This window comes from Pogona vitticeps, chromosome 2 (genome assembly GCF_051106095.1).
Source record: "Pogona vitticeps strain Pit_001003342236 chromosome 2, PviZW2.1, whole genome shotgun sequence".
In the NCBI taxonomy this organism is placed as follows: domain Eukaryota; kingdom Metazoa; phylum Chordata; class Lepidosauria; order Squamata; family Agamidae; genus Pogona; species Pogona vitticeps.
The window spans coordinates 242,021,290-242,035,564 of NC_135784.1; the positions used below are offsets into that span (position 1 = coordinate 242,021,290).

The 14,275-nt window shown below is 39.5% G+C and overlaps 1 protein-coding gene and 1 long non-coding RNA gene across 18 annotated transcripts in view; one reads left to right on the plus strand and one right to left on the minus strand.

Moving 5' to 3' along the window:
- The window catches only part of AOPEP (aminopeptidase O (putative)), a 234,245-nt gene that overhangs the window by 83,364 nt on the left and 136,606 nt on the right, over positions 1–14,275 (plus strand). For all 16 annotated transcript variants that reach the window (XM_072992329.2, XM_072992325.2, XM_072992323.2 and 13 more), the window contains one exon: positions 9,755–9,798. In XM_072992329.2, the coding sequence (XP_072848430.2) occupies positions 9,755–9,798 (44 nt within the window). The remainder of the gene's footprint in view (positions 1–9,754; positions 9,799–14,275) is intronic.
- The window catches only part of LOC140704879 (uncharacterized), a 31,199-nt gene continuing 16,986 nt past the window's right edge, over positions 63–14,275 (minus strand). The window contains exon 5 of one of the 2 annotated variants that reach the window (XR_013542071.1): positions 63–13,665. This is a non-coding gene — a long non-coding RNA (uncharacterized LOC140704879). Of the gene's footprint in view, positions 14,099–14,275 lie in introns of both variants that reach the window. The other variant, XR_013542070.1, reaches the window with a different exon arrangement.

The following is a 14,275-nucleotide window of genomic DNA, read 5'->3' on the forward strand; positions in this document are numbered from 1 at the left end:
GGAGGATTGTTCAGTTAATGCATGGTATGGAAAAGTAAGTTGTGATTATTATTATTGTTCCCTTTTTCTTAGCACTAGACATTGGTATGACCCAATGACAGCGTGAGGCAGTTGGTTCATGATAGACAGTAAAAATACTTCTTCGTACAGTGCAGACTGTGTAGATGTTCATTGGCTTGATGACTTTAAAAAACAAGAATATGTTGGATTTAGTCATGGCAAATCGAAACTGCAATAAAATGTTACAATGTTACAGGCAGGCATGATCTTTCCCTACAACAACATAAACTGAAAAGGATTCAAGCATGCCAATTTACCTCCCTTTTTCTGTTCTTTTCAGACAGTGCTTAACAATTTATTTCTCTTAGGTGCCACTGAGCTCTGTTACTGTACGCTTTTCCTAAATTTGAACCCCTATTAGGTTTAATGTTTTGTACTTCTGTGTAAATTGAGGTTCTCTTGAATATGCTGATATCTCTGTTTTCTAATTGGCTCTACTTCTGCCTGCACACAGTCACCTCAGTTTGCTATTAGAAGGAACAATATGTCATTCCATCTTTGTAGAATCTTAAAATAATGGCGTTGGAAAAGACCTATAAAGCCATTGAATCCAACCCCCTGCTGAGTACAGGAATCCAAATCAAAATATATCTGATAAATGGTTGTCTAATTTCCTTTTTAATGCCTCCAGTGTTGAAGCGCTCACCATTTCCCAAAGTAATTGCTTCTGTTGCCATACAGCTCTAGCAGTTAGGAAATTTTTCCTGATATTCAACTGAAACCTGGCTTTCTGTAACTTGAGCCCATTATTATAAGTGCTGTGCTTTGGGATAACTGAAAACAGATCTTGCCCCTCCTCTGTATGACAGTCTTTCAAGTATTTGAAGCATGCTATCATATCAACTCAGCCTAACAACAAAACAGTATACTGCTTCTGCTCTACAATTTGCTTTAATAAATTGGTTTTAAAATTCATGCCAAAATTTAAGTTTGAAGATCATCAAGTTATTCTTTTCATAGGCCTTTTCTTGTCGAATGCGGACTATTCTAAGCCAGTATCTATCACTGGATCTTATTTATTATTTATTTCTTGGTTAGTTTCAATTTTTTTTTCCAGTGCTTCATCCTTGAAGTTTAGAGAATCTCACAGATGGCTCTTATGTAGTCTACAACTCAGGTCCAGCTACATGATGAATAAACATACCCTGGGACGAGACTAGATGGCCAAGCTAGAGTGGGCTGGAGCTGGCTAAGTAGGGTTGTGTAAGGTTGCATAGAGTTGTGGTATGCCAGTTAGTGCAAACCTTGCATCCATATTGCATCCACATGCAAGAATTGAGTGATCTCAGGTCAGAAAACTATACTGCACCTCAAGCAGTGGCCCTTTCTCCCTTTAATGGAAACAATTAAAAATCTCAAACTGTGAGCTCCGCAGGGCCACAGTTGTTGCAATCCGAACTTGAGTTTATTGAAATCTGGACAGAGGTTACAAAAACTGTGGGCCTGCCTCCCTCGGCCAAGCCTTTCGAGCCTCTGGGGGAGCTGGGTTTCTGACATTAGCTCCTTGGATAATGTCTCTTCTGCTCACCCCTCAGTTAGCTCAACTGGGGTGATCTGACTTTCAGCAGAGGCATTAATGTAGTCCCAGCCTACCTGGCTCCCTTCAGGAATGGCCTGTATAACAAGCCAAGGGGGATCCACTGTGACTCCACAGCCCCTCTTGGAGTTGACACTGCCTTTGTTTTTGTTGTTTGCACCTCCAGCACCACTGCTGTGTCAAAGTTGGAGCAGATGGTCCTGTTGGATGCCTGGTAGAAGTGGGCTGTGGAAGGGGGTGTAAGAGGACCAAAGATGAAGCCCCACTACCGTGGTCACATCCCTTTGCTACAACTGTATCGACAAAGATATCTGTTCTGTGTCTGAAACCTGCCTCCCATCCTCTGCACCCTCCTGAGGCCCAGGGGTTGCACTTCCCATTGGCCTCTCTAGGTGGTATGTCGTGGAAGCAAACCAAAACAGAGCAATCTTACCATCACCCAAAAACCACAAAGACAAACAAACAAACAAAAAAAAAACCAGGCAGCCAGAGAAATAAAAAGGTGGATGGGGGGTAGGCATTCTTCAGCGATGAGCCGGTTCAAGATGGCACATACCTGATGTGGTCACTGGGAAAAGAGGTGAACTGGACCATCCTTAGAATGGACTAAACAACAGGACAAATCCCCATCTAGTTACATCCCTTCTTAGCTTGTCATGTGGTTTTGGACCATCTTCTGTGCTTGTGGCAATGGGTATATTAAATTAATTCAGTTCTGGCTGGATTTCAGTGTTTTGTTCCTTGCAGTAGAAACAATAATTTGGAAAATCAGAAACAAGTGCTATGGCAGTGAGCCTCCCCCCCCGCCTATCTCCCCTATTTCTCCATTGTGTTCAGACAAGGGAATTTTCTTCAGTAGAACAGGATAATAAACTGGAACATGGATAGTCAAAAAATCTGTTTTGCTCCAATGCTACTTAGTTTGAATCCTGGCTAGGATTTTAGGTTATTTTACCCATTGTAAGCACAATCTTTTATTCATTGTATCATATTAAATTGAAATAACACTACAACTGAGTGGTGCTAAATAGCAAAAGAAGTGTTACAAAGGCTTTTGGAAAATAAGAAAGAGGGAGATATAAAGAAATTTTGCTACTCCTAGGATTCTTTGTAAGTATAGTACTAGAATATCATACAGGGTTTCATCACTGCCTAAATGTTCAGTTTTTAAAAAATATGTTTAATAATACAAGTTTTTAATGATCACATATGTAATAAAAAGCAGACTAACAGTAGTATAGGACAGGGCAATAGTGGAGGTAACAAAATGATGGCAAAAATAATTAATTCATCAATTGAACAAATTTTGCCCAAAGTCTAAAATATTCTTCAGCTTGATATTCAGGAATATTGCATTTTTCAAAAACAATGTAGAAGAAAATATATCGAAAACTTAAGCTAAGTTATTCCCCTTTTGTAAGTATAGGGTTACTTTTCTTTGCATTAACCTTGCTAAGATCTTGTAGGAGTTGGAGGCAATGGCCAGAATCATTGTGAGATTTTATTCCAAATGATTTCATTTACCTTGGAGTAAAATTCCAAGAATATTCTGGCCAATGTGTGTGGAATTTGCAGAGGTACACTGCAGCCCCAAGTACCAAGATAAAAGCAAACTAAGCAGTAGTCTTTTGCTACACAAGTTTCATCCCACTCAGTTTGGAATGGTGCAGCATTATGTCCAGCTGTAACATATAAGGATGTTAATCTTTGCTTATTTTGAGAGTGAAACATTTCAAAAGTTTTCTCTGTACTGAGCAGGATTACAAGAATTTTTGTGCATTTCAAATTCGAGGACTTTTTTGTTGAAGAGTTCCAGAAGTGCGTTTTGCACAAAAACATTTCATGAAAAAGTATGTGCTTCACACAAGAGCTATTGTATTTTGCACAAAACATAAGGTTGTTTTACATAAAATGTAAGCGTTTTTACGTAAAATAATCTTTTGTGCAAAATACAGTGGGTTTTGCTGAGAGTGCTAATTGTGAAAATAGATGATTGCTTTTCCCCACTCATGCAAGAATTAAAAAATCTCAGGGATTGGCCGCTAGTTTTTTTAGTTGGATGTATTGATGTCTTGAGACATTTTCTTTTCATGGATGAGAAAAATATGCATTACATCTTTTGTAGTGGAAAATACTATTTATTACCTGGATGCCAGTTATCAAAGAAGGCTTCTTTAAAAAAAAAAAAACATCAGTGGTCACAATGCTCAGATTTTCTGTAGCCTGGCTATAAGCATATTTACTTAAATGTTGATCCAGAGATGGGAAAGATTATTATTTTCAGCTGTAGTTCCCAGAATATAGCTGGTGTATTCTGCGATCTGTCATCCAAAAAGCAACTTTTACCATATCTGAGTAGTTCAGTGGGATTTATTTCCAGCTAAATGCTGTTTGGGTTGCCACCACAGAAAGCTGTAGACCCTACCTACACAGACAGAAGAGCAAAATGTGTTATTTCAGTTACATTAAAAGTATTGGATAGGGTAGGAGATTTTAATTTGTTTCAGCTAGATCTGCTAGTCTGATACTAAATCAATTTGGTTAGCAAATTACATAAATATTGCAAAATGTTGGAAGTTCTCATCTCAGAAGGCTATTAGTCATCATAGTAAGATCATATTACAATGAAGTTGCTAATCCACTAGTCATTTTCTTGTGTTGCCCCAGCAGCCTTGTGTGAAATGTGGGTTTATAAACTATCCAGCTGTTCTCTGACCAGATGAAACTTTTCATTCTTCTTCCTATCCCACAGACAAATGTTTACACATCAGCCTTTAAACTGGTCATCTTTTTTTTAGTTATTTAGTTGTCAGAGAAGAACTACCTCCCCCTTGTTAATTTTACACAGGCTTTCCCATGCTGTTCCAATTTTTTCTAAATGGAAGGGATTGTTTGTAACCTATTATTCTGAAGTCCCCAACCGCTAAGACTAGGACCCTGATGAGCATCAGAACAAGGTAAGGGAACAATGAGGAAAGCACCAACCTCTTCTTTTAATTTCATTGCCAAGCCTAATATTCATTGATCAATTGAATAAGTTGAGTGAACCATCCATCTGAATTGCAGTTGGCTGATTTTGTTCTGTAAGAATGCAGTCTGTGCATTTGGGACAGAGAGACTACATTTCTTGTAATGATTCATTTCATTGTAGCAATATGAGATAGGAGCTCAATATATGCTTTAGACTGGCAAAGTGTGAGATTCTGAAGATGTATTTTACACTCTAAACTTTGTCATGATTTGAATTGGAAAACGTTAACGCTAGGAGAAATTGTCTATCAAGTTCTGTGTCTGAGTGAAGTGTTTAACTGGTGAAAATAGGAGGCAGGTTCTGGCATTTCTCCCTGTTTGGTGTCTCTTTGCGAATGGTAGAAATCACAAGAGAGTATCTTGTAGACCATCTTGACTGCTGACATGGATGTCATTCAGGCTGCTTTTTACTATGTAAAGTTTAGCATCCTTTTTCATGTTGCCAACACGGGCATGGTATTGTGCAGCATTATCAGGTCATTTCCTGGCATTTTGAATCATTGATAGAGAAGCACAGTATCCCACATTCAGGAACCAGACTTTTTTTGAAGAATGGAGTTATAATATGTCGCTGAATCAGTATCTGTCCTCCTACACATTTTTGCTGAGATTGGTTTAAACACACCAAAGTCCTATTTTGTGGTATAATATCTTTGAAGTACTGTCAGCAAAATCCTAATGTTGTAGAGAGACTCTGCAAAAAGATATTTGATTATTTAGCAAGCATACCTCTATGGAGTGTCTGTGTGAGAGAGAATGTACACTTAGCTTGTGTTGTGATGCTAAACTGAATCAAATTTTACTCTCAAAGTATTTTCATTAAAAGGAATGAGTCACCATGACCGTAAATCCTCTTGATTTCACTGGTCTACTCTAGTGGATTTAGCCCACTGATTTTTATGTGTAATGTAGCATAATTATGAATAAGAATCTTTAAGTAAACATGAGATTCAGAATAAATAGAAATACTAAAATGTTTAAGTGTTTGGTGTTCCTTCACATCATACAAAATAATGGGATGGATTCTCAGCATTTAGAAGTATGAAGAAGAGCGAAATGTCTAAAGTATAAATAATTGCTTAGATTCTGAATACGAGCCTTGTTTCTAGTGGCATTTCTAGTATTTTTCCTAGATCAGAGCCACAGGTGCAAGGAAATGACTTCATATGTGAAACATTAATCAGTTTGCTTTCCCCCCTTCATTTTGACTGCATGCTTGGTATGTTTTTAATAGTAGTTTTTGTTTATTTTAGTTGAGTAGCAAGAAAGTCTGGAGTTTTAAGATAGGATTTTAAAGAGCCTATTCTGGTTTCTGTGTTAGAATCCATTGATTAAAAGCTTTTGATGAAATTTGTGTAATGAATGGAGTGTTGGTAACTGTAAATAAATAGAAATGAGTATGCATTGTTGATTCCAGAAGTGTAGTATAAAATTGAATTTAAAATAAAAATAAAAATGAATGCCTTAGGGACCAGATTCTAATTTTCTCATTGTAACATCTGTTTAAATTAATGAATAGCTGTTACACTGAGTTGCCTGGTGAGATTGCAACTCTACACATTATTTAATTGTTTCAATCTTCCTGCTTGACTTGCCAAAATGTTCTAAAATACTTATTTTTGTCATGTCTGAAGTTTTCATTTTCACTTTTCTGTGTATACTCATTTCAGTTATTTTTAAGCTTCAGTTTCCACACCTGTGCTGCAATAGTATGGAAGTACGATGTGTGTCTATTTCAAGATAAATATAGAAAGTTTTGCTCCACTTCTCCTAGACCTGAGCACCTGCAGAGTTTACTAAAAGTTTTTTCTTGGTTTCAAAAATTCATCAGGCAAAAAGGTTGCTCCATTAGGTCATAGCTTTTGCACTTTATTTTTATACTTTGGGGCTGTTATTGGTTTGGATTAATTTTGATATATTCCAGTGCTCAGTTTCTCCATGATTCTGACAACATAAAAGTTTGTTATTGTAATGGATGTTGATTATTGAGAAATTAAGAAACAAAAATACATTTGACACCAGTACTCAACTAATGAAGGTGAAAAAGAGAATGCATACAGCTTGTAGATCAGTTTTATATAGAGAAATGTTGGTGTTACGGCATATTTCCAAACAATCCAAGGTTATTCTTTTCCTTTTAAACTCAGAAGTACAAGCAGAATGATTTTGGTTTAAGAATGAGCTATTCCTGAACATTCCTGTTCTTTCACATTTTTTATGTGACTATGAAATAGAACCTATAATTTGGCTGCATATAAAGAGTTGTCCAGATAGGAGAAAGCTTGAGCCTTAAGGACTGGGGTGAACAGAGGATTGAAACGCACTTATCTTTGCCATCCTGTAACTTTGTCCCATAAAAGTGAAAGGAATGATGTTAATTCTTCTGAGAAAAACAGTATACCACAGTGCTATAGTAAATATTTTCCATATCCATATTTAGCTCATTGTGATGACAGCCATTTTCCTAATACAATAAAAATACATTAATAGTGGAATAAAATAATTATACAGTTTGGTACACAACAAAACAGCATACTCTTCCTTTCATAGTGGAATGAGAATTAGATTTGTCTGGGGTTTCAACCTTCACTCTGGCTAATGCACGTTGAAATACAGAATCACAGAATAATGGCATTGGAAGGGATCTATAAGGCCATTGAGTCCAACCCCCTGCCTAATTTTCTTTTTAATGCCTCCCCGTATTGGATCATACTACCAAAGTAATTGGTTCCATTGTTGTACTGCTCTAACAGTTAGGAAGTTTTTCCTGATATTTAACTAAAATCTGCCTTTCTGTAACTTGAGCCCATTCTTATGCATCCTGCACTTTGGGATGATTGAGAACATATCTGCATGACAATATTTCAGGTATTTGAAAAATGCTATCATATAGCTAGATCCTCAGCCTTCTTATCTCCAAGTTAAACATGCCAAGTTCTTTCATTCTTTTATCTTAGGACTTGGTTTCCTCTCCCCTGAACTGGTTCCAGCTTATTGGCATCCTTATTAAAGTGCAGTTTTCCAAACTAACCAGTGCCAAATAGAAGGAAACTAGTACTTGATGGGATTTGGAGATTATACTTCTGTTAATGCAGCCTACAATAGTGTTTCTGTTTTCTGCAGCCACATTGCACTGTTGGCTCATATTCACCTTCTAGTCTACAACAATTCTAAGATTCTTCTCATTTGTAGTATTACTAACCCAAGTATCCTCCACTTGTAACCGTCTGTTTGCATTCCCCCCCCCCCCAGGTGTAGAACTGTGTACATGTACCCGTTACATTTCATTCTGTTTTCAGCCCAGTGCTTGAAACTGTTACAATCTTTTAAAATGTTATTTCTGTCTTCCAAGATATTAGTTATTCCACCCAATTTTGTGTAATCTGCAAATTTGATAAGCATTCCTTGTACCCCCTCATCCAAGTCATTAATAAAGAGCTCTGGGCCCAAGACTGAGCCTTGTGATATCCCACTTGTTCACCTTCTCCCAGTTTGAGAATGAGCCATTGATAAACACTCTCTGTAAGCTACAGTGTAGCTCCAACTGATAGGTGTTCTATCCAGCCCACAATTAGTTAGCTTCCTAATCAGAATTTCCTGGGGCACTTTGTCAAATTCTTTGCTGAATTCAAGATACATAATGTCTGCAGCATTCCCACATCTACTGAAGAAGTTATGTGATCAAAAAATGGGACAAGATTGGTCTGGCAAGATTTGTTCTTGACAAATTCATGTTGGCTTCTGGATATTACTGCATTGTTTTCAAGGTGCCTGCAGAGTGACTATAATCTGCTATACAGTCGTGTCCCGCTTTACAATTACCCCATTTAACAATGAATCCGCTTGATGACGATATTTTTGTGATCGCAAAACGATGGTTTTAATGGGGTTTTTCCGCTTTGAGATGATCGGTTCCCTGCTTCGGGAACCAATTTTCGACGATCAAAAGCAGCTGATCGTTGGGTTTCAAAATGGGCGCTGGGTGTACAAAATGGCTCCCCGCTGTGTTTAGGAGCCATTTTTCACTTTACAGGCACCCGAAAATGGCCGCCCCTATGGAGGATCTTCACTGGACGGTGAGTTTTCAGCCCATTGGAATGCATTGAACGGTTTTCAGTGCATTTCAATTGGCTTTTTTATTTCGCTTTACGGTGTTTTCGCTCTACAGCGATTTAGCTGGAATAAATTAACATCATTAAGCAAGGCACCACTGTACTGTACAGTTATCTCTTGGATTGATATCAGTTTAACTCGCCTATAGTTCCCAAGTTCCTCCTTTTTGCCCTCTTTGGAGATAGGAACAACACTAACTCACACAAAACAAAGGTATACTGGAGGCCAGCTTAATTATTCTGTCTGTGTTTGTTAAAATAGTGACATTTAACCCTTTAAAACTTAGTTAGCATGTATAAATGGGACCTGCAACAAAATATTGCAGTGTAGCTTGCTCTTGTTTAGACTTCCAGACTGGTCTCTGCCCTCTTGCAAGATACTCCATTTCATTCCTTCCTTGTGTCTGGCTTTTCCATATTGCAGTCATTTTGTGGTTTCTGAGCATGTGTGATCTTTAATGGACTGTTTGGAGAATATATACAGATTATAGTCTAGTGACACAAAAATACATGTATATTCAGAATGGTTTTTTTTCATATAAATGGTTGTCTTTCTACAACACTTGAGATCCTATCAAACCTGCTGACACCTTCCTCTTGGGTATAGATGTTGTATTTGAAGAAAACAAAGGGTAGACACTCACTTCTGAATTTGAGTAGAGAGGACATCATTTGCAAAGAACAGATATGTCTATTAATTGAATTTATACTTAATAGGTTTTTCTTTTGCACCTGCATTCAATCTTCTTAATTCATTTGCTGTAATTGTTACTATTTAGGTAGGATAATTTCATTTCTTTAACTTGGGTGGATCAAAACGTATACATATAGGGGATAATGATTTATTTTTGTGCCTGTATGGGACTGTTGTTTACTTACTTCTTTTTGAAGTCATTTGGGACTTCTCTCTGTAAGTTTAAGTAACTTTCTGCAAAAAATAGAATAAACAGTTAAAAAGATATTGCCAAGTATTTCAATGCATTGTCTCAAATTAGTTATTTTGTTTCATTTCCAGGATTTCCTTTGCTTATTACTGGAGGACATCCCACAGCTAAAAGGGTAGGTGGGAAATCAGGCTGGCAGATATAAAAAATAATAAGACAATTCTTGCCTCTATTGTATAACATTTGTTGTTTTCAGCTATATCCATGCAATTTTAAACTGCTTTTAATTTTTTGCACTCTTTATACATTTTATTGGGTCTGTGATTGTTTAATAAAAGAACGATTGAGTAGAACATGTGGTGTGTTCAGAAGGAAGTTTGCTTCAAGAACATCTGAAGAGGTTTTGATCTAATTATCCCAAAGGTTATATAGGGGGAGGTAAAGGTTCCCCTTGACATTTATTCCAGTTGTGTCCAACTCTAGGGGGCGGTGCTCATCCCTGTTTCCAAGCCATAGAGCCAGCGTTTGTCCATAGACAGTTTCTGTGGTCACATGGCCAGTGCGACGAGACACGGAACATTGTTACTTTCCCACTGTGGTGGTACCTATTTATCTATTCACATTACATGCTTTTGAACTGCTAGGTTGGCAGGAGCTGAGACAAGTGACGGGAGCTCACGCCATTGCATGGATTCGATCTTACGACTGCTGGCCTTCCGACCTTGCAGCACAGAGGCTTCTGTGGTTTAATCCACAGCGCCACCATGTCCCTCTCTATATATAGGAGAAACATGTATATAAAACTTCCATCGATTGACACAAATAGATGTAAACACATCACGGATAATAACAAAATGTAAAATGTTTCTGATACTGTACAGTTTTTGAGATAATATTAACAAGGATAGTTACATCTCTTTGTGCTCACAAATGCTCAAAGTGCACTGAATCTATACAGTAAAACAGTGGAGCTGCAGTCCCGTGCAGCCTTGTCTTAGAATAAGGTTCATTGAGTTAAATGGAAATTCTTTTGGGTAGACATGGAAAACATTAGGCAATAAGCATTATAATTACCTATTTGTTTGTTAGGTACTATAGTTTTTTTCAAGAGGAGCTTCAAAATAAAAGGAAAGCCTAGAAAAAGATTCAAGATGGAATTTATATTTAAAGCCAAAATCCAGTATTTCTTCTTCGTGGTCTCTGTGAATCACACATTTGGTTTAAACAGCCCCTGCGCTGGAACTTCGGAATCTTCTAGAGCTTTTTTTCTTAAAAGATACATAGTTTAGATTGCCCCCTGTACGCATGCTCCATTCCCCCAGCCTTCAGTTCCTAATTTTCCGCCACAGTGCTAGGAACGCTTCGGATAGAGCTCCTAAAGTTGTTGGAATTTTGACTTCTTTTTAGAATGTTTTATTCATCTAGTATTTGTTTCTGTTGCCCCTTGACTCGGACTGTTTTTCGGCTATTCGTTGTTGTCGCGGACTTGGAGATTACTTGGCTTTTCCCACGCTGTTGTGGATTGCCTGATTGCCCACCTGATTGGCGCAGCAGGAGGCACCATTATCCACTTGACCTTAATTGCCTGTGAACTTTTCTCCTTATTGGCGTGAGAACAGAGGCTTTTCACAGCCTGTTTTTTTTATGTCCCCCTCAGGCCATTTTAGCAAGTGCAGGGCTTGTTCTATGAAGCTGCCCTTTTCTGACAAGCACAAGTTTTGTCTTTTTTTACCTGGGGGACAGTCACATTCCTTCTTCTTGTCGTCACTTAAAGAATTTTACTAAAGCTGGGCTTAAGCAAGGCAGCAAAGACTCAAGTACGGGACAGAGCCTTGTCTGCCTCCCAGCCTATGGCAATGGAGATTTCTTCCAACCCGTCCGTGACTCCAAGATCTGAGGCTAGTGTCCCTGCTCTTTCTACCGGCGCCTCTAAGTCTGGCACTAAAACTCCTAAGAAACCTCCAACGGTTGCTTCTAAGAAACCTGTTTCCTCAGCACATAAAGTGCCCTCTCCAAAGGCTTCGAAAGCTAAGAAACCTGCTGGCCAAAACAAAAGGGACTAGAGTAGGGAGCACAATATCATCCCTCCTATTACTCCGTCCCTGCCTTCGGCAATTTTAGAAGACTCTTCGACAGATCAGGACTCGCTGTCTGAGCCTGCTTCCTCTATACCTCCCAGCCAGCAAGCCAATGTCAACTTGGAAGTCGGGCGTTTGCCTAGCCCAGACAAATTGGAAGAGGCTATTTCTATCCAGCCCTCAAACTGGATAGCCCTGCTACCGCCGGGCGGGCGACTGAGCCTCCGAGATCTCCTTCTTCTTTGCCCAGTCGAAGTCTTCCCCCATGGAAGAAATCATTTTGGAGGCACTCTTTGACTGACCGACCTCAGTCTGCTGACAGGAGGGATTGATGTCGAAAGAAGCACAGGAGAGATCGCTCTCCTGGTCGACATTCCCGCAGGAGGCGTTATGGACATTGGAGTCGTTATTACTATACTGACTCCACCTCCTCTACCTCTTCGACATCGGAGGTCCATGGGGGACATAGAAAGAGGCGCTATTCTACCTCCTCTTCTGACAGATCACCCTCTCCCCCCTTCTTGCTGTCGACAAGACCACAATGCCGAGGCACCTTTTCTAGCTAAGAAGACTACTTCTAAAGCGCTCACTAAGGCGCGTTCTACATCGACCTCGATGTCTAAGGGGACTAATCAATCCATCTCCTTTGCTCCAAGACACATGCCTTCGGATGATGAAGAGGCTCAGTGTGAAGTTTGTTCTGACCAGGGAGAGGAACTGCTTTCTCCACAGCAGGATCAATCACTTGTTGAAGCTGTCACCTGTGAATCTGATGCAGGTGATCCCAATACTTTATCACCTTCTGAGGATTTTTCATCATACATTCAGATGGTGGCTAGAATGGCTAAGGTTTTAAAAATGCAAACGCAGCAGCCTCCCCTTCCATCTGAAGACTTAATCTTCGGGGATATAGATCAAGAGAGTTCACAACCTCTGAGCCTTACTTTTATCTCTAAGTTGGTTAATCTTATTCATGAAATTTGAACTTAGCCTGCAGCCCCCTTACCTATATCGAGACGTACAGTGGACCCTTGACTTACAGACGGCTTGACTTACAGAATTTTTGAGTTACAGACTTCTCTGGCCGCAAAATTTAGGTTTGACTTGCAGACTGAGATTTGACTTACAGACCAGAAAAAAACCAAAATGGAACAAAAACGGCCTGTTACGGGATTAATCGGTTTTCAATGCACTGTAGGTCAATGGAGACTTAACTTACAGACTTTTTGACTTGAGAACCACCTTCCAATACGGATTACGTTCTCAAGTCAAGACCCCACTATACTCAGAACCTCTACAGATTTCATTTCTAAGCATCCTGCTCCTAATTCTGTTATCGTCCATGCCAGCGCTTCAAAAGCATCTGGCAGACAACATGTTACCCCTGTCAATCTAGAAGGTAGGAAATTGGATGTTTTGGGCAGGAAGATGTACAGTTTTCAAACCTTCATTCTGCGTATCTGCAATTACCAAGCTGCAGTGGTTGCCTACCAAAAGCACCTTTGGACCAAGGTCCTTCCAGCCCTCCAGGGTGCACTTGATGATACAAGACAGGACTTTCTCAATGCTTATGCTGAGGCAATGACTCTGTCTAAGCACCAGTGTCTAGCTGGTAGACATGCTACGGAGGCAGCAGCCAAGACACTCGTCTCTACTATTACTTTACGCCAACATGCCTGGCTTAGAGCATCAGGTATCGTGGAGGACGTTAAGAAACAAGTCGAAGAACAAGCGTTTGATGCCAAGGGCTTGTTTAATGAGAAAACTGATGAGTCACTCAAGAGCCTACATGAAAGTAAAAAGATGGCCAAATCATATACAATCCACCAACAACCAAGGTTTCAAAAGTCCCAGTGGCAGAGGCAGTTCCCACAGCAGCAGTATCAGCAGCAGGCCTCTCAGGGCTATAAACAGTTCAGAGGCTCTCAAGGCAGGTCATCTCGTGATTCTTCTACTGCTCTGTCCTACAAACAACAGACACAGAAACGTCAGTCTTACCGTCCTCCTGCAAAGAAACCCAAGCATTACCTTTGACTTCCACATCAATCAGAATCATGACCATCTGACCCAGTTGGCCCCATTTCTACACAATTGAAAAGAGATTACAAAGGACAAGTGGCTCCTGAATAAATCAATTCGGCTATAGGTTAGAGTTTCTAGAGTTTCCTCCTCTAGGGCATCTAATGGTGGCAACATCCAACCCTACCCTGGAAGAGGAGGTTTTCACTCTACTCCAAAAGGATACCATACATCAAATCCCTTGTCAGCACATCACAAGGGGGTTTTACTCCCGATACTTCACTGTGCCAAAGAAGGATGGGGATCTCAGACCCATTCTAGACCTCAGAAACCTCAACACGTCGCTTTCGAATGGTCACTCAGGAGTCAGTTGGCCATCTGTTGAGAAGAGGAGATCGGTTCGTGGTGATAGACCTGAAGGATGCATACTTCCACGTAACCATACTTCATCATCACAGGAAATACCTTCGTTTCATAATCAACAACAAGATTTTCCAGCATGCAGCCTTGCCATTTGGCTTAGCAATGGCTCCATGCACGTTTACAAAGTGCATG